We start from the raw sequence: 20,174 nt of genomic DNA on the forward strand, positions 1-20,174 counted from the left end.
GTTGTGCGCGTTTACAACATCTTTCCGACGACACCAATTTCAAAAGAATCGGACCAAAACTGTAGTAGAAAATAGGAAAAAACTGGAAAACCTTCACGTTAGTATACTACGCTCGAGGATGACGCCCAGATGTCGCCAACCCCACATCATGTAGCCCTGTCCTTAAGGTTGACAAATTACACGGCCTTGTAGATACACGTACACCCGTTGCCTTTCTACAAGAGTTCTTCTACGCGCCCACATTTGCTGCCAGCCAGCCAGCCAGCCAGCCAGCCAGCCAGCCAAAGTGAGATTAAAAGCTACTTTTTACAAAAAAAATTTTTTGCAAAAATGCGCTAAAAACAAAATAGTAGAAAGTAAATACTTAAGTGTCACAAAGTAAGTAATTATTTGCTGCAAGTGGTTTTTCAATAGTAATATCCCAAGTGCATAAAAATAGCAGATTAAATTTCGACGTTTTTGTCAAATGGTTTGCTTAGAAATACATCGAGTCAAATTGCAAACGTTTGGTGGAAAATTGACAAGAAGTATTTCGTCTTAGCAAAACAATTTGACGAAACACGACAAGGCTATTTTCAAGCATGCTGAATATTCGGCATGATTATTTCCTGAATAGATATTCACAGCAGTTTCAAGATTTGCCACAGAATTTGCACCAAAACTGGATATCGCATAAGAGATAAGTGCATTAGGTAGATTTGTTTGGAGAGACAGTTTCGTATGAGGGGTAAACCGCTGGTTTAAAACGTGTACACCATTACTCTTACATAATGTTGTACCTATTACCACAAAGTATTACTCACTATTACTCAACTATTACTCCGTATTACTCAAACTGTGTACACCAAATTACTCCAGCGGTTTACCCCTCGGTTTCGTATATAAGCAACAAGAAGTTTGGAATTGTCTAAGCATCTTTGGTGCGATCAAAAATGAGGTGCTGTCGAGTCACCTTTGGAATTTTACATGGGAATTCGTATTTAACTTGAACTTCCAAAGGCGACTCGACAGCAACTCATTTTTGATCGCCCGTTATTTGAAACATACACAATCAGAAGCGATAAAATTTTGACACACTTAACCGTGGTAAAATTTTGACGTTTCCAAGTTAATCTTTGAAATATGCACTGTAACCATAGCATTTCTAATGCTTTTACTATCTACATAATAATCAAGATTAATTAAAAAGGAATTTCGTAAAAGATGAACTAGTTTTTTTTGATAAATGCGTAGAGCAGCAAACTTTATATCGAAAGAGCCGCGGACCCCTGTGCTAGATCATTGAATAAAAACACTATAAGAAGCCTAACGCTTATGGAAGAAAGCGCGACAAATCCCCTTGCACCCGCATTGGTTGTGACCACCGAACTCTCTTTGCGGTAAATAGGAGGAAAGCAAATTCTCATTCTTCTCAGTTCAAGAATCGACACTATTGACAGTGTTCCCATTATATTCTCAGTTCAATCTCTGTCGCGCTTTATTTCCACGGGGTTAGGCTTCTTATAGTGTTTTTATTCAATGGCTAGATCTAATTTACAACAGGTATACTTCAATCAGTATGAGCACATACAGAAGGGATTAACACCCAGACATTGGTACAGTGTGATATGTATAATCCTATACCTTTTGTTACAGGTCCTGGCTTCTCCAAATAGCTAGCAAGTTGTGTTCCGCTCAACTCTATTTGTTTCTTGTACATAAAATCTGTAAATTTTTCTTTTGCTTTTAACCTCAACGTGTTTGTTTTATACCTGCCCGTTTCTTTAGCATTTGTGTAAGTACTATTCCACGAAGAACCCTTCTTCTGGGAAATACCATTTTGTACTTCGGTTTCTTTATTTTTCTTTATTTATGTTCCGATCCGATGGCTGCCGGCTTTGATTATAGTAGTATCAAATTGAATCAGATCAGATTTATTATTCAATGGTCTAGTATAATAATCAAAGGCTGCCGGCTGCAAATAAAAACAAAGCAGTTTTCATATGAACCAATTTTTCTCATACTGTAAAGGTGGCTTTACACTATAATATTTGTCATATCGAGGCATACGATATTATTTACAGGCCGGAGCGCTGAAAAAGTCACGTGACGTTAGGAGTCATATGAAATACATTACGGCTTATGGAAAATCCGTGCGCGGCTACACTATTTATTTTTTTACTCCGGATCCCTTCAACATAGAGCCACGAAATTTTAATGAGAGCTTGTCAATAGTACACACAATCAAATTATGGTGTTCGTTAATTTTTAATAACACTAAAAATAATTAATTTTTAGGTTTAAAGTTTTGAAGATAAAGCGATGTTAGTAAATCTATGGAACGCCGTTTTACTTTTTATTACGAAAGTTTACAATGTAACATTATAAACAACAGTTAATTTTATTTCCCGATTTATTATGTTTGTTGTTTTTATGTGAAACATTAAATATGTTTGTTTAAAAAACTTCACTTAATTGAAATGATGTATGAATTATATAGCAATGTGTATAACGAAAGTTTAACAATACAAATCAACAAACGAATACATAAACGAACAGTAATATAACTAACTAGAACTAATTCAACAAACATAAAAATTTATTCATATTAAATGTGGGATTAAAATTATAAACAAACATTTTAATTCAACAATCATAATAATTCAATTATTGAAGTGTTGTACAAATATTCCCAACAATCATTTTAATTCAACAATCATATTAATTCGTGCTGTTAAAATCGGAAAGCATTATTTAAAATGATTGTTGAATTAAAATGTTACATGAATTAAAATGTTTGTTGATAATTTTAATTCGTATCTGTGATTGTGCGGAAGTTTCAGGAACTATCCTTTAGTGTATTTGGGTACGTGTATACTAGCGCCTAATTAAAATTATCAACAAACATTTTAATTCATGTAACATTTTAATTCAACAATCATATTAATTCAACAATCATTTTAAAAGATTCTTTTACTACGTCTAACAATAAATATTTATTTGTTTGTTGAATTAAAGTGATTGTTGAAAATATTCGGCTTCAATTTTCAAATCGTCGAATTTATATGACTGATGAATTAAAATGTTTGTTGATAATTTTAATTCCACATTTAAAATGAATGAATTTTTATGTTTGTTGGACAAAATCGTTTTATTAATCGAAGTATTTCTTGCAATTCAATTTAATTGTTTGTTATTAATTGTTTGTTGAAATACAGTTTCATATACCCTCATTCAATATAACAATATAATTCATTTCACATTTTTATTAAGTAACATTTTTTAAACAATCATATTTAATACGTAAGACAATAACAACAAACGTAAAAAGTGGAGGCATACGATTGACTGTTATTTAAAATGGCACATTGTAAAATTTTGGAATAAAATTGTACAAATATTTTCAGAGAACATTTTAATTCAACAATCATATGAATTCATGCTGTTAAAATCGGCAAGAATTATTTAAAGTGATTGTTGAATTAAAATGTTACATTAATTAAAATGATAGCGCAAAGGAATTATTATGTTTCAATTAATTAATAGTAATCGATTTTTAAATTGTGTTTGTGACATTTAAATTTACATTAAACTTATAAAATTAAAAATATTATCAATCAAAAGTATGGAGTATATCTTATATCTTCGTTACATGAATTTTGCAGTACATAAAGTATTTTAGTTATACCTACCTACTCGTATGAAAGTGAAATGGGAAATTTGTTTTGTCCGCCTATGAGGTCTGGTAAGTATCGTAGGCTTTCATTATCATTCTATGAATAAATAAAAATAACCTTTTAATAAGGAAGCTTTAAAAAATAACTTTTTCAGCGGAGATCCCCGACGGGGCTCTCGTGGACCGTAAATAGGAAAGTTGGGTTTTGAGTATGCCCAGTACGATTTTTGAAAAATCGCGCCGGGCATACCCAAAAGCCAACTTTCCTATTTACGGAGCGATTTGCACGAAATTTTGGTGATAGGTTCTTCTAACAAAATGCGGTAAAAAATGCTTTTTAGCGCATTTTTGCAAATTTATTTGTAAAAAGTAGCTTTTAATCTCACTTTGGCTGGCTGGCTGGCTGCAAATGTGGGCGCGTAGAAGAACTCTTGTAGAAAGGCAACGGGTATACGTGTATCTACAAGGCCGTGAAATTTGTCAACCTTAGGGACATGGCTACATGATGTGGGGTTGGCGACATCTGGGCGTCATCCTCGAGCGTAGTATACTAACGTGAAGGTTTTTCAGTTTTTTCCTATCTTCTACTACAGTTTTGGTCCGATTCTTTTCAAATTGGTGTCGTCGGAAAGATGTTGTAAACGCGCACAACTCCTGCGTGGCGGAATTTTGTTTTTTGTCCTAGGGGCGAAATTAACGACCTTTTGCGAGGCGCGCGCGCGCGTCTTCGAGAAGTAGTCAACTTCGCCTTTTACCTTCCGTTGCGAACTCACGCGGTTTAACGTTTCGTAAATCTCGAATCGCTGTCTCTCTTTCTTGTGTCGCCAATAGAAGCGAATTGCGGGTGAACGGGACGTCGTAAGTGGCTACCGTCAAAGGGAATGTGGTAGCCCCCGACACGATTTTAACTTTAAAAGCGAATTGCGGGTGCACGCGGAAAGTGGGAAACGGTTAGTGAATGTAGTAGCCTTCGACAAGATCTGTTATTGATGGTTGAGTCGAAAGTGGCTAATAGAATACTGATCTGCCACACAAAAATGCGCTGAAGTCCCTTCGATCTCACACGAGGACTTTGATAATTTTTTAAATTTACGTTTACCTCGACGCCAATTGTAATATATGTATTAGGTACCTCTTTATGTTTTTTATTTATATTACGGAAAGAGTGCATTACAAACGGACACAACCAATGTTTATAACTTTATTTTACTTTAATAAGCCAATCGAATGCGTCGAGTCACCATGAATGACATTCACTGACATTTATAATATATAGGTACTTATAACCATATATATAAGATATATGCTTATAACTTCAAGAATCAAGTATGCGAGTATGTAAGTGAGAAATGGAGTAGCGCCATGTTTTTACCAAATGCACCTGGTTGGTAACCTAGGAACAAATGTAAAAATATCATAGTACCTATCACCATAGTAAAATTTAAATTTAAATTGGCCGCGTGCACGATACATTTACAAACGGTATGCTTATTAAATTTCTCAAACGCGTTTCCTACTGTGCATTAGGTCACGTGCGAACGTGTGGCGCCAAAATTACTTTAAAATTACCATGCAATAATGAAAATCAAAATAAAAGGAAAAAAAGTGTATCGTGGACGCAAATCAATACTAATTGAAATTAGGTTGTGTCATGTGGCAACTGTTTCAAACGTACCTGATTTATGTAGGTTGTATACAAAATAATGTAGCACTCAAAATATGTGATTCTCCCATAAGCTCAATGATAAATTTGAAAAAAAAATGGCGGATATGATCCTATGGCCACCTGTCTCTATAGAACGTCACTGTATACCTAAATGTGTAACCCATAAGATGCAATAAGGTTAGCAATCTGTTGTATGTGTATTTGTGCTATAGCTAACAAATATGAGTTATTTTCGACTGCATATTCTTCATAAATGCTAAAATCTGTCGTATTTGTGGCTTGTGCACTATCAAATGTCATTTATTATACCATCTTGTGTTTAATTCAGGGACTATGAAAAATAAGTAATAACTAGAGAGCGGATTTCTAGGTTTTATGCTTTTTGTGAATACTGTAAGCATGTCAGAATTGTTTAAAGTAATCATCTAGTTTTGATATTTGAAATCGTATAGTAAAAGTTTGTTATGCTTATTTTGCTTTTTTTGACAATTTGTGCTTATTAATGTTTATATGCTTTTTTAAAGCTTTTTATCCAATTCACAACGAAATATGGTTTTTTGTATATTTTTTACATAAACACAGTATTAACAATTTTGTATAGGAAACTGTCGTGGATTGTGTGCCGTATTTTTAATTTTAGTATGAATGAAAAACCTGTATGATTATTGGTCTTTGTATATCAGTTGATGTCAATTTTAAACAAACATGTCAAAAGTGCTTTTAAAGTTTATTTATAAATTAGATATGATTTTTTCAAATGTATTTCATTATTTATGAATGAAATCGATGTTAGTAATCTCAAAATCGTACAGTAAAATGCATAGAAAGTATATTTACCTAATTGTTTTATAATCAAATGTTATCAATTTCTAAAATTATATGCTCAATGTGTGTACTGTAAATAATGGATTTACCTATGCTTGTAACTTTTATTTTGTTGTGCTTGCTGTCTTCATCGAAATGTACTGAAGAATGCCCGAAAAATTGCGTTTGTAAGCATAGCACGCATAGGGAAGGACCGGATTGGATCAAAGTTCGTTGCGGTGATACTGTACCTGTTAGTTATTTAGAAGAATTGGATTTATTGAATATAGCCAGTGAAATCGTTCAACTGTAAGTATTTACAACTTTAATAGTATGATCATACATTTTGTATTTCACAGGAATTTATCACGTAACCATTTAACTACCTTTACCCCAAAGATACAGTTTCTAGCTTTACAAAAATTGTGAGTATCAAAACTATCTCCTGTTGGGTGAATTACCGTTTATCTGTTTTCAGAGATCTTAGTAAAAACAGGCTTACAGCTTTATATAATAATCAATTCATCGAAGTGCCAAATTTAAGAAGACTTGACATATCTGGAAATAACATAAATCATATTGAATTATTAGCATTTGCAACTTTAAATCAATTAGAACGGATTAAATTGAACCAAAACTACATCAACACAATCGAAAAGGGTACATTCAAGTTTTTAGAAGCACTAAAGCAACTGTACGTATTTATCGTGAGTTTAGGATAATTAACTGATTTGTGTTTTAGGGACATATCTGATAACCCATTGACGTGTAATTGTGAGCTGCTATGGCTGCTGGAATGGGCGCAAAAAGCTTCAGTAAAATTGATCTCAAATCCGCGCTGCAGCTCGCCGTCAACTTTTAAAGGCATTCCTTTGCGCAAGCTACAAATTGGTATCGATATACACTGCAAGTCTCCTGCGGGCAGTAGAGAATTGCCACTGCTTGATCTTGTACCAAATCACAATCAAGTCCTTTTTGAAGGGGACTCCGTGGAGATATCGTGCAGAACACCTACCATATTTGAAAGCTTTGATGCGGCAGATGTACAGAATAATCTGTATTGGGTGTGGTCAGATTTGGACGTTACCAAACATTTCAGTAACGTCCACATTGAAAATCATTACTCTGTTGAAAGTGGGCTGCTGTCCAGTACTTTAAAAATATCATCGATAACTCATAATCAAGGGGGAATGTGGAATTGTAAGCTAAGTTCAAATAATTATTCCCAGGGGGTCGGACTGATCGTAATATCGGAAAAAACAAAATTTTGTTCTATAATGAAAACGGACAATAATAAAGGCTCATACATATGGCCACAGACTGTGGTAAATAATACAGTTCATCTGCCTTGTAATTTGATTCAAACCAATAGAGAAATAGTGCAACAGAAGGCCTCATATTTCTGCTCAATATCCGGTGAATGGAAAAATTTGAATACATCATTATGTGCCTATGTTTCCGAAGTGACGAAAATACTTGAGCAATTTTCGAAAGCAAATTTAACAAAGGAGAATGCATTTGAGAGCATAAAACATTTGAAGAATTACACTTTTAACTTGAAGACTTTTAAAGACATCACAGATTTGGAGTTTATAATACAAACCTTGGAGAAGTATCTAAATTTATTACCTGAAGAAAAAGAACTCCCAAGTCTCATGATGGATATTTTGAATCATCTGTTGTATTTGTCGAAGATGTATTTGGAGGAATCCGAAATTGTTTATAACACCTCATCAAAAATTATCGATCTTATAGAAACGATCGCGAGTTATGTGACAGTACCAATTTTACACAGAGTAAGTATAAAGTAGATCGAAATTTATTTCTTGGAGCTTTGTTTTCACTTCTAAGGGTACAATGCACTGTTTTAATGTGCCTATGGAGTAACACATTCATGAGAAAATCTACATGACATATCATTTTCTATGGGCCTATTGTTAAAGACTGATCAATATTGGTATTTGTTTATAGAGTAAAGTAGATCATCTGTAGGAAGGTATATTTTTTATATCTTACAGTTTTTTAGCCAATTAGGTAACCCCTTTGTCCAAGATTACGCTGACGCACTTCAGTAGTCAGTGCACAAAGTATGCAGCGTACTTTGGCGAAATAAATTGGTCATAATCGTATTAGATTTTACTTTACAAATCTACTGTAGTAGACGACCGACCAGTGCGGTAGTCTTGGAGGAAAGTTACGAAATTGCCAGCGGCACCAGGAGTTTGTGGGCCCTTACTCCTGGTCATGGTCGATCCGATTAAACGCTACAGTAGAATGTGAAAATTCAACGACAACATGATGACGCCAAAAGATGCAAAAAGATCCCCTCTAAATGACGGCCTCATCTTTTATAGGATTCGGAAATTTGTGGTTTTCCCATGTGGTACGACGTACTGGGGCGATAACGTTCAAAAATTGAAACATCTTTAATTAATATTAATTCCTTGTTATCAGAAAAATCTCAGACCAGTCTTAAAGCTCATGCTATTTAAGTGCGCTTCATTAGACACCAAACACAACCTAATCAGGCGAGGTTTCTGCAACACATATTAGCTACTGATAATTATACTCACTCAAATGGCCGGACTGAAATTTCCAAATTCGGTAGTCCAGTTAACACCCATTGGTGGTTGGATTCTCAGGTCAAACGAGAGGTCTGCTTACCTATCGTACTACGGCGACCTTTTCCGTTTCTATCCTAGTTTTCAATTAGCTTTGCGAAACTAAGATCTTGTAATAATTGATAAACGGAACGGAAATTACAAAGTATTAATTTTCTCGTCTTCCAAATAACGGGAGCTTTTGGTTTTACAAATTAAACCACTTAAGCCTACCTAGAAGAGAAGTAGGTAAATAGATCCGGAAGCTTCATTAAAGCATGAACGAAAATGAGTGCTTCGTTACAACACGGTTACTAATTGCAATATTGAGAACATTTTTGACGCGTTTAAATCTTCTTAACGCAACTGTACGCCTGCAGGCGTCCAGAGTTTGGGGTCCGTCGTCAGATCTGGTAGCAATTTTACTTTTATGAGATGAAGAAGATGCCGATATTTGGTGGTTACTCTCCATACGAGAGGAGAGGAAATCTATGAACTGTCCAAATGTAGGAGCCATGTAGGTTGTTATTGAATCCTTATTTTAAAAATTGGTCTAAATATCCACAATGAACTTTTGAAGATTTTAAATTTTTGTTGATAATTAAACAGAAAAATCGTTTGTATACAGGGTGCCTATTATGTATGAAATATGTATAGTGTGTATTTCGGTAAATAACTACTACAAAATTTCTCAGGTCTAGGACACTTCGGCAATTGCCCACACGCGGACACGATATTTTGAATAACAAAAAATTTAAGTCGATATTATGATACTTGCAATAATGCTTATTAATTGTAATGGAACTCTACTAAATAGTATATTAAGAAACAAGTGTATAATCAAGTCTTTAAAGCACGCGCAACGAGTTTAATGGCACGACGCGAAGCGGAGTGCCTTTAACGTTGCAAGTGCTTTAAAGACCAATTATACACGTGTATCTTATAGTATTTTTTATCATACCTGCAGTATAATTTAAAAATAGGAAATACAATAAAGTCATATTGACGTTATACTCGAATACATGTCTAATTAAGTGGGCTGGGTGTTCGTAATTTCACGATTGCCATGGAAATGTTACTTGACGTTTGCTTATAAAAATCATCGTCTTTGTGAATAACGATTTCCGTTGAAAAAGGTAATACACCGTCCATTAAATCGCTTGTTGTAAAATCTAAACAAACGTTGCGGTAGGTGTAAAATCCAAATCCAGTAAATCCTATTATAAAGAATGAAAAGTTGTTTCCATGGATGAGTAGGAAGTTACTTACGAATAAAGATTGGTTACGTTGCGCTAATAAGCCCCCCAGGTATGATCATGAAATTGATAGAAATGGATAGAGGACACCTTAATTACATGTTATCAGTTAAAAAATTTGCGGAAGAAGCCTTACATTTTCCACAATCTTCATTCAAAGTTCACTTCATTTCGTCGTAAGTGAGGTTATATTACTCCAATTTCATGATTGTTTTTCAGTTGGTACTGATGTTCTCAACATTCCTGAGTGCCAACTTTAGTTAGTTTCTTAAGAGGTTATGCTATTTTTCCACGATTTAATTAACTTTAAACAATGATATTCAACTTTATACATGTTTTTAATTATACCATAATAGCAGTAAGTAGTTCTCTACATCCTACATTGCTAAGCAGCGATTCATAAGGGTTCCAAGTTAAGCGGTGATTGCTAACGTAGCTGCGATCCATGGATCCATGGAAAATGCGACTGATGTCCCTTCCCCTCTCGACCGTATTAGGCGGTGGATGCTAAGAGGCGATTGATACGAAAAAGGCATTCCAAGTTAAGCGGCGATCGCTAACGTAGCTGCGATCCATGGAAAATGCGAGAGATGTTCCTTCCCCTCTCGAGCGTATTAGGCGGTGGATGGTAAGCGGCGATCGATACGAAAAATGCGTTCCAAGTTAAGCGGCGATCGCTAACGTAGCTGCGATCCATGGAAAATGCGAGAGATGTTCCTTCCCCTCTGGACCGTATTAGGCGGTGGAGGCTAAGCGGCGATCGATACGAAAAAGGCGTTCCAAGTTAAGCGGCGATCGCTAACGTAGCTGCGATCCATGGAAAATGCGAGAGATGTTCCTTCCCCTCTCGAGCGTATTAGGCGGTGGATGCAAAGCGGCGATCGATACGAAAAATGCGTTCCAAGTTAAGCGGCGATCGCTAACGTAGCTGCGATCCATGGAAAATGCGAGAGATGTTCCTTCCCCTCTGGACCGTATTAGGCGGTGGAGGCTAAGCGGCGATCGATACGAAAAAGGCGTTCCAAGTTAAGCGGCGATCGCTAACGTAGCTGCGATCCATGGAAAATGCGAGAGATGTTCCTTCCCCTCTGGACCGTATTAGGCAGTGGATGCTAAGCGTCGATTCATATGAAACATGCAGGAAGTGCCTGGGTTTCCCCTCTCGGTGATCGATACCAAGAAATTTTTGCCACATGCAACCTTCTCTACGACATCCTTCTTCCCTAATGCATTCAAGTTTAGACTGTATAAGCTTCAAAAAGTGGTGTTATTAAAATGTCAGTCACATGGAAGTGTCGCTTATTTGGTGTTTAAGTCGAACAAAACCTAAAATTGAATTGTATATTATACCTGTTGTACTACTTTTATTACATTCTGTTAATATACACTTTAAATCCAGCATATTTCATTGTAGACGAAGAAGTTAACATAACCTCCTACAAAAATTTACTGTCACCTTTGTTTATTAGTGGAAAAAGAGCAATCACATAAAATTTTTCAGTTTCGCCAACTTAAGAATTACAAAATATACGTAAAATAACACCAGATTTCCAGAAAATGAGGTGAACTTTTAATTAAGATTGTGGAAAATTTAGGCCCTCTTCCGCAAATTTTTTTAATCTAAACGTGTTATTAAGGTGTCCTCTATCCATTTCATGATCATACCTGGGGGGCTTATTAGCGTAACGTACCCTAAAGATTTAAATGCATCGATAATGCTGGCATATATGAAGGAAATGTCAAAGGTATTTAAATCTTCTATCTTTTGGTGCATTCATTCAAAACTTCAAACAATGCTGCGATTAAAAAGTGGAACAGATTTGGCAGCATACCCTAAATTACGCGCGTTTGTGAAAGCTTCAACCAAAGGATAGGTACAAGCCAAAGAAATGTTCTGCATTTACAGAAAGCGACCTAGGAAGATTTTTTATTTCAGCGCCAGATGACAGTTTCAAAAGTCCTTACTTGAAGTATCATTACCTAGCAACTTTAAAGCACGTGCGTTTTAAAGGCCTTTTTTCGCACGCATTTGAGTATTTGAGATTGTGATTCAGGTATAATAAAAAAGGATTTTCTCACCACCCGCAGCCACGGAATTTTTGGAATCGAATTTGCAGAGTTGAATACCATGATCGACATATCGAATTTTTTATGATGATTTATTCATGATATCGACTAAAACCGTTTGTTATTTGCAACATTTTCAATTAACCACATGCGAAATTAGATCACTCACTAGTAGGCTGGGGACACTGTAACCCGAAGGCCCAATCTTCAAATGAGTATTTAAAAAACTGTTCGACAATTTTGTTCCTTAACTCAACAACAAATTTCGTGGAACTCTCTCCATTTTCGTTGACCGGCCAAGAATTGCAGTGGAACTTTTTTTTCGAATTTTCAAAAACTAATTCCAGATTCGTCATTTTCATGTTGAAAAAGCCCCAGATGCGAAATTTCGTCGAAATCAGAATTTTTTTTCGCACCCTCAAGAAGGGGTGCGCTCTTTCATGTTAGGAATTTTAAATTTTTTTTCAAAATCGGATAGGGCATACCCGAAAACCTATTCAAAGGCGTGCCACCCATCTTTGTAACTCTTATGGTTGCTGAGAAAAAAAAAGTTAAAAAAGAAATCCAAATTTCACCACTTCTTTGAGGGTGGCTCCCAAACGACTGGACCCTCGGTTTATTTGGAAATAGTGTTTGTCTTGATCCCCTCTATTACCAAATTTTTTTTTACATGCGGTCATGTAACACCCTCCATAAACACCAGTTATTGAAAAAGTTGCTTCATAAAGGATTTAACTTCTTTGATAGGACAGGTATGAACATTTGTCCAAAGATTCTAAAGAATGCCAATTTTCAATTCCCACAGATACATCAAAAAGAGGGTTATGAAAATTCTGGTGGCGCCATCTTGAATTTCACAAAAAGTAGCATGCGATACGCCGTCGTGAAAAACGCAATCCGCTCTTTAAAGATAAGATACCCCCCAAAAGTGCGGAAATTTTCGAATTGATAAGATTAATTAAAACACAGTTGAAACCATTTGAATAGATGAACATTTTGGGAATATTGCTGTTTGCCGCAGTTAAAACAAAAGTTCATGTTACGCGAAAAATAGGTAATACTGTATCTATGTTCCTTGCATTATTTCGATGTTATCTTGCTAAAAAATGTTTATAGTATGTGTTGCGAATAAGTCTACTAACCTTCTGTTTTATCTCATACAATATTTATTTCCAAAAACATTTTCCACTATCAAAGAGCCAACATTACACCCGTAATTCAAACAAAGCGAGTGTCTTTTGAATCGAGCTGCAATCAAAGGAGTGAAGTTACGAAGTATCACCGTTTGGTGTCTGTGTTGTGTTATAGTTATAGAAAGCGCAAATGACCGGATATTTTGGATTATTAACATTTTAAAAGTTTAGAGTAATTAAGACTTCTTGAATTAATTGTTTCAATCGATCGCTTGTGTCGTGGTATGTGTATTCTGGCCCTGAGTGCCCATTTTTATTTCAGCCTTATTTGTTTGATTTTGCCTAATAAATTTGTTTTATCTGTAAGTGTTGCTGTGTTGTCGAGGTCAAATTACGATCTAGATAGGAGTTTTTATGCTAAATTGTTTCTGTTTGGACTTAAGAGAGGCACTAGGTGTCTAAATAAACGTTTCTAATATAATTGTTTGAAATTGTGGAGTTGATCAAGGCTGCCGAGTTTGCTCAAATTAATACACTTAAAGTCTTATCGAGATTTTTAGTTGTGGTGGATACTATGGACGTGCCCTGGAGGAATTATATAATTAATCATTTCGTATAAAAGATTTGTGAGTACATGTGTTAGTTTGCTATTGTACAATACCTTGTAACGGGCGACCAAAAATGAGTTGCAGTCGAGTCACTTTTGGAAGTTCAATTTAAGTACGATTTTCCACGTAAAAAAAAATTCCAAAGGTAACTTGATAGCATCTCATTTTTGATCGCATAGTATTACAGTATTACAAGGCTTTTTGGTTTTCGTTCACTAGGGTTTGTACGCTAAAAAACAGACACGTCAATCATCCAATTTATCGCCCATTACAAAATTTAGTTCTTTTTATTTGCTTGCGTCAGATAAAGACTTAGTTAACGCCTACTGGTCTTATACAATATAGCCATCTCTATTTATTGTGTACAAATAAACAGAATTTGACGTTTTAGGATGTAAGGTTTCAATTGATTCAATTTGCTCAATAAAAATTTTGGGGATCAATCACCTCGAACAAAAAACAAAGGACCAAGACCTACTACAAGCCCTAACACATTAATGTTCGGACACCACACATATTTGATAGTTTGATCTAGATAGCAGGAGAAAAACAAAAAATAATAACTTTTATAACCTGTCAGTACACTTTGACATTTTGTTAAAAGAAAAAATGGCACGTGGCAAAGCGACACGGAAAGAAATTCGACAATTAATAGTAAAATGGTTTCATAAGGGAAAATCCTTCAGGACAATAGGTCAGCAATTCAATTTGTCCATGTCCACGGTGGCAGATATTGTAACAAAGTATGGGAACACAGCATCAATCGAAGTTGCAGGAAAGAGCACAGGAAAACGGCCAAAAGTTGCCCTTAGAATGCAAAGAGCGCTGGTAACCATTTGCAAATCTGGACGAAGAGACACAGTACGGAATCTTACGATAAAATGGAACGAAGTAACAAATGCTCATCTTTCTCGCTAAACCTGTCGAAGGTGGATTCACAAATCAGGTTTACATGTTTATAAAGTAAGTGGATCTTTAGATTAAAATTAGTGAGCCTTAGAAAATACTTTTTTAAAGAGGCGAAAGAAAAACACCTTTAAACAGAAAAACAATAAAGAATCTCGATTTGATATCAGTGTAGGCGATAATCGAGAAAGAGTTATCCAAACGGAAAACAAAGCATTTCACAAAGATTGCTTAAAGCGTTCTGTAAAATTCCCCAGTGGTGTAATGATGTGGGGCAGTATGTCTGCAAATGGGCTGGGACAATTGCACTTTATAAATGGTAATGTTTATGCTCAGAAATATCAAGCAATTTTTAAACAAAGTAGATTGCCTTTACTTTCAATATTTTCACCTGATGCAGACTTTGTTTTTCAACAAGACGGAGCATCATGTCACAGCAAAAAACGACTAAGAAATGGTTACAAGACCACAATAATAGTGTTTTAGACTTTAGAGGCAGCAGTCCAGATCTCAATGTCATTGAGGCAGTGTGACATAAAATGAAACAACGTTTGCGTATTCACCCGCAGTGTAATATTGCTTCTTTGAGTGAAACATTACAAGAGATTTGGGATACCTTTGGCACCGATCAATGTAAAACTCTTGTGACGACCATGCCTACACGAATTCAGGCTGTTATTAAAGCCAAAGGGGATGTAATTCATTATTAAGGGGTAGTGTCCGAACATTTTTGTGTCACTTTAAATTCTAATTTTATGGTGTTTTGTGTTATTTGATGTTTGTAATTAATTAATTTTGCAACAAAATATAAAATGACAGTTACTAAATATGTTTAATTTATAACTATAGTAAGAAAAAAATAATAATAAAACATACAACGATTTTAAGTTATAATGTTTTTAAAATTTTGAGTGTCCGAACATTTATGTGTTAGGGCTCGTAGTACCTCACACTTTATTTTACTTTTATTTATAACTCGTGAAATTGATTAATACAAAAAAATTTGTTTTAGTCTAATGTTGCCGTTGAAGAATTCTCTGTAAAGCAAGAACTATTTGTTGGATTAACATGCACATGGTATACAAACTTGTTTAACAACACTGACAGATTATTTTACTGTATCACATCCAATCAACCTGTGCTTTCCGGAATGGAAGATCGCGTAGTCGAAGCATCAATTCAAATACCGGCCTCCTTATTCTATCAATTACAACAGCAGGATATCGTGTTGGATCATAGTATGCAAAAATTGCTAATTGTCATGTTGAGTAACAGCAAGCTGTTTCATTTGGACGATATCTATACGGATCGTGATCTTACGTCTGGGATTGTAGGAGTTAAGTTAGGTTGGTTTTGCAATAAGCGCACTTATCCACGATTAACTAACCATATATTTCAGGAAACCTATTAGTTACGAATCTAACCGATCCCATATATGTAATGCTACGTACGCCACCTAAGATGATTTTTGACGCTATTTCAGTTACTCCAGTCTGGTGGAACGTACATGGCGCCACTGGTAGAGGAAATTGGTCATCGAGCGGGTGCGAGCTCAGTCACGAGGTGCAAGATAGCATAGTCTTCCATTGTAACCAGTTAGGGTATTACGGACTTTTGCAGAATATATCGCACTCGAGTCCAGTAAAAGTAGGTGCCAAATTTCGATTGTCACATCCAGCAATATATGTAGGTAGTCTTATTTTATTTCTCTCACTGTTTTTAGTCATACTGTCGTACTGCGTGTGCTATATGTCAATTCAAATGCCTAAAAAGGCAAAACACTCCCTAATTAATATGTGGATAGCTGTGGTCTTGCTACTTTTTGTATACGTATTCGGTATTTACCAAACCGAGGATGTTCAACTGTGTCAAATAATTGGAGTTATCTTACACTATCTCACTCTATGTTCGCTTTTTTGGATGTGTGTCGGTTTAACTTCGATGTATAAACGTTTAAATAGGAATGAAATAACAGAGTTGCAAGATGACGAATTGCCATCGGATCAGCCTATTCAGAAACCAATCTTAGGCCTATATCTTATCGGATGGGGGATTGCCTTAATTGTATGTGGAATATCTGGTGCCGTAAATATGAAAGATTATGCGGCCCAAACACACTGCTTTTTAAGTTCAACGCCCTCTCTCAGTGCTTTGGTTGTACCGGTGATTGTGTTGCTTCTAATTTTGAGTGCCTTATTTTTGTTGATACGTTGCGCGATATATAGCTCAGATGTAAATGGCCATTTGAGTGAAGGTACTCAAGTGACAGAAAATGTTGATTTAGATATGTTAGAGCCGAGCTTTCCTAATCCCGATCATACTAGCATTAGAAGTAGTTCCACCAAAACCAGATCCAGTGAAATTGAAGATGCCGAACATATACCCTCAACGCAACTAAAGGCTTACTTTATATTTTTAATCATTTACTTACTTTCGTGGTTCAGTTGTGCCTTGGCAACAGTAAAGCCGTTTGCATTTCAATACGAAGAAGATATTTTTAGCGTTATTTATGCGATATTTGCGACTGCACTCGGTGCATTTACATTATTTTTTTACTGTGTAGCTAGAAGTGATCTACGTACTCAATGGTTACTATTAAGAAACTATTTTAAGAAGAGAACGGTATGTTTTCGATCGCGTAATATATCGGACACTGCTCAAAATCTTCCACACATTCAAATTCAACCCGGCTGCACGCCGACGGTCGCTAATGCCGACGTTCGCGCAACATCCAGATCAAGTAGTCGAAGTTCAAGTCACACGAAATCCAACTCGAACAATAGCAACGTGCTCAAAGCGGCCATTAATTTAAACACTGTTAATACGGAAGAGCCGCTTGGTGCAAGAGTAAACAACGTAAATCTAGTGGTATTGCATAGACAGCAATACAGAACCAATGCGGTTATACCCAACTTAATCGAAAATCCCGCGACTTCCGCGCAAGTATTTTACAACCCTTATCAAAGCACAGTTGCTAGGAGATTTTTTAAAAAGCAGCGCCAGCACATGATGAAACGAAACAATTTAAATATGCAGAAATGCGTCGGCCAAAGCGAAAGCACGTCCGCGGTATCACTAAAACCTATAACTGACAATTCCAGCATAGATCAAAGCATATTCGGCACAAACTCCAAAGTTAACAACACGAATATACACGTCGAGCATGTTCGTAAAACGAAACAGAAAAATCTTAACGTTTTATCCGATAGCCATGACGAAATCAGCCTAAATAATGTGCCTATAGAGAAGTTGATGATGAATGCGGAACGATTGCGTAAACGCGAGTTGAATCGACCGAGGATTAGAAAAAAACAAAATTTACCGAATAAGATCGAAAATAAAGATCACGTCGAAGAAAATAATATGCGTTCCGTTTCGCAACAGTGTAGTTTAGATTATAGTTCCGACTCTACCTCACTTTTGGATAAAAGTTTAAGTTTCGATAAGACCCCTGCCATTCATAATTCAGAAACAGTGTCTGGCAAAAACCGATCCAGAAAGCAGCAATTGTTTAAAAATAACAAAATCATTTCTCCGTGTGAGGAGCCGTCTGATTTAAGTTTAAGTGTAATTGAGTCCACGTTTAGCGAGTTTAGTGAGCCAGTTCCAAAAATATATGTGAATCCCACTCACGATTTTCTGTTTCCTAAAAGAGTACAAAGTAGAGCTAGTAGCGTTTCTACCAGCGAATTAGACGAATTATATCAACAAATTAGGAGAGGCACAGAGTCGCGACATAAATGTAATGATGGCAGCCACCCGTCGCGGTTTCAGAATTGTAGATTGAGATTGTCTGATCCTGAAATTAACTTTAGCTTTAGTGATTTAAAAAATCGATCTCATGTGTCGTTTAGTATTGATAATATAAGTGATAATGTAGAAACTGTTGTGTAATACCTAAGTATATAGTATTTATTTTTTATCGTAAGGCTTTAATGTTGTACATATTGTTTTATAAAAGATTATATTCTTAGCTTTTTATATTTTGACAAAAATCTATTTAATTAAATTGTAAGAAAGATCGAGTTCGTTTAACTGTTTGCATTGCATTGTGGAGATATAGTCATAGTGTATCATGTCTTTGTGCTTTTGTAAATTATTAACTTAGATAAATACAAACATCCAAGTGCACCTTGCTGAATTTATTTCTACCGATTGATTTACAAAAAATACGCTGCAAATCAATGTTTCCAGTACTTTCGTAAGACCCAGTTGACCCACCAATATATTACAATATTATTATCGGCTTTATGGTTCAGTGGTAGAGCGTTGGACAATAATCCGGAGGTTGAGTGTTCGATCCTGGGTTGAGGTGAATTTTTCATCTGTGGCAGAGATGGGAATTACCTTAGACCAGTTTCGAGCATTCTGCCGGCTACTCCGCATTAGGTTTTCCTAATTCGTAAGGTAAATACCGGGGTAGTATAGAACAATTTAAGACCTTCTGCAGAGGCACCTCTAAAAAGCATTATGCGGGTCACTCTGGAATTGGTCGCGAGCCTGTTGAGGGCCCAGAACAATAGAGGGATAATAAATAAAATAAATAATTATGTATTGTAATATGTAGTTCGCCAATGTAATAATATTATCAGTTATTATCAAATCTTGAAATACATTTTAGTCTTTTGGACAAACAGAAAGATAGTATTACAGTGATGTTGTGAGCTTTGAATTCAGTACTAATTATTGTGTTTCAAAATAATAACCAGGAAAATAGTACATTAATGTGGAATAGGATTTTTTAATTGTCATTGAAATTGGGGTATGAAAGGACACGAAATATTCTATTTCTGCATGGAAGGGAACAATTTATTGGCCTACGATACACAATATGTCCAATGTGAACAGCCTCATTTGGCAAATTTGCAGCGATGTGCTATCAAAGCGACGCCGAAATAAAACACATCATTATCATGTTCTACGCGTCTTATACGAAAATCGTCCCAATTAACTTTTCCACATGCACTGAAGCTGTGTCGCCCATGAGGAGAAAGGACCTATAGATGCAGGATGTCTCAGGTCGAGTGGGATTGCATGCGTAAATTTGTTATTATTGAAGGTAGCAATTAAGTTAAATGAGCAAAGTTTTGGATTCTTATGTCCTGACTAAAATGACATTAAAAAATGTACCAAACCGGACCCAATTAAAAGTTATTATGAAAATTTCTTACTGTTGGACTTTTGCATTAAGTTTTGTACGTAGATCATATGATCTAAGGTTTTGTAAGCTTTTTTGAGTGATGTCACATGATGGTACAAGGAATACTAGTGAGAGGTTTTACCCTGTATATACAACTTACGACGATGCAGACATTTTTGAGAGTTGGCAACCACTCATTTTTTAGGAGGGGATAAAGTCACTAAATATAGAAAGTACCGCAATCCATTGGGCTCGTGTGTTAGAGAGAGAACGCATGATTTTTGCCCAAAAATGGCGGAAGTTACCAGATTCTAGTAACTTTAATGTTAGGGATTGTTT

The 20,174-nt window shown here is 35.7% G+C and overlaps 1 protein-coding gene across 1 annotated transcript; it reads left to right on the forward strand.

Moving 5' to 3' along the window:
- The first annotated feature begins 6,038 nt into the window (after positions 1-6,038).
- Positions 6,039-18,775, forward strand: LOC116164388 (adhesion G protein-coupled receptor A3). Its single transcript, XM_031478560.1, has 6 exons — positions 6,039-6,434; positions 6,485-6,550; positions 6,604-6,819; positions 6,868-7,921; positions 15,708-16,041; positions 16,095-18,775. Exons 1-6 carry the CDS (start codon positions 6,226-6,228, stop codon positions 18,587-18,589), a joined length of 4,374 nt encoding a protein of 1,457 aa, XP_031334420.1. The 5' UTR covers positions 6,039-6,225; the 3' UTR covers positions 18,590-18,775.
- Positions 18,776-20,174: the final 1,399 nt, after the last annotated feature.

The sequence above is a fragment of the Photinus pyralis genome, unplaced genomic scaffold, assembly GCF_008802855.1.
Source record: "Photinus pyralis isolate 1611_PpyrPB1 unplaced genomic scaffold, Ppyr1.3 Ppyr1.4_LG2, whole genome shotgun sequence".
NCBI lineage: Eukaryota > Metazoa > Arthropoda > Insecta > Coleoptera > Lampyridae > Photinus > Photinus pyralis.

Coding starts and splice junctions, on each gene's coding strand:
- LOC116164388 (XM_031478560.1), top strand. CDS start 6,226: ATGGATTTACCTATGCTTGTAACTTTTATTTTGTTGTGCTTGCTGTCT. Junction 6,551..6,603: donor TTTCTAGCTTTACAAAAATT/GTGAGTATCAAA, acceptor ATCTGTTTTCAG/AGATCTTAGTAAAAACAGGC. Junction 6,820..6,867: donor TTAGAAGCACTAAAGCAACT/GTACGTATTTAT, acceptor TTTGTGTTTTAG/GGACATATCTGATAACCCAT.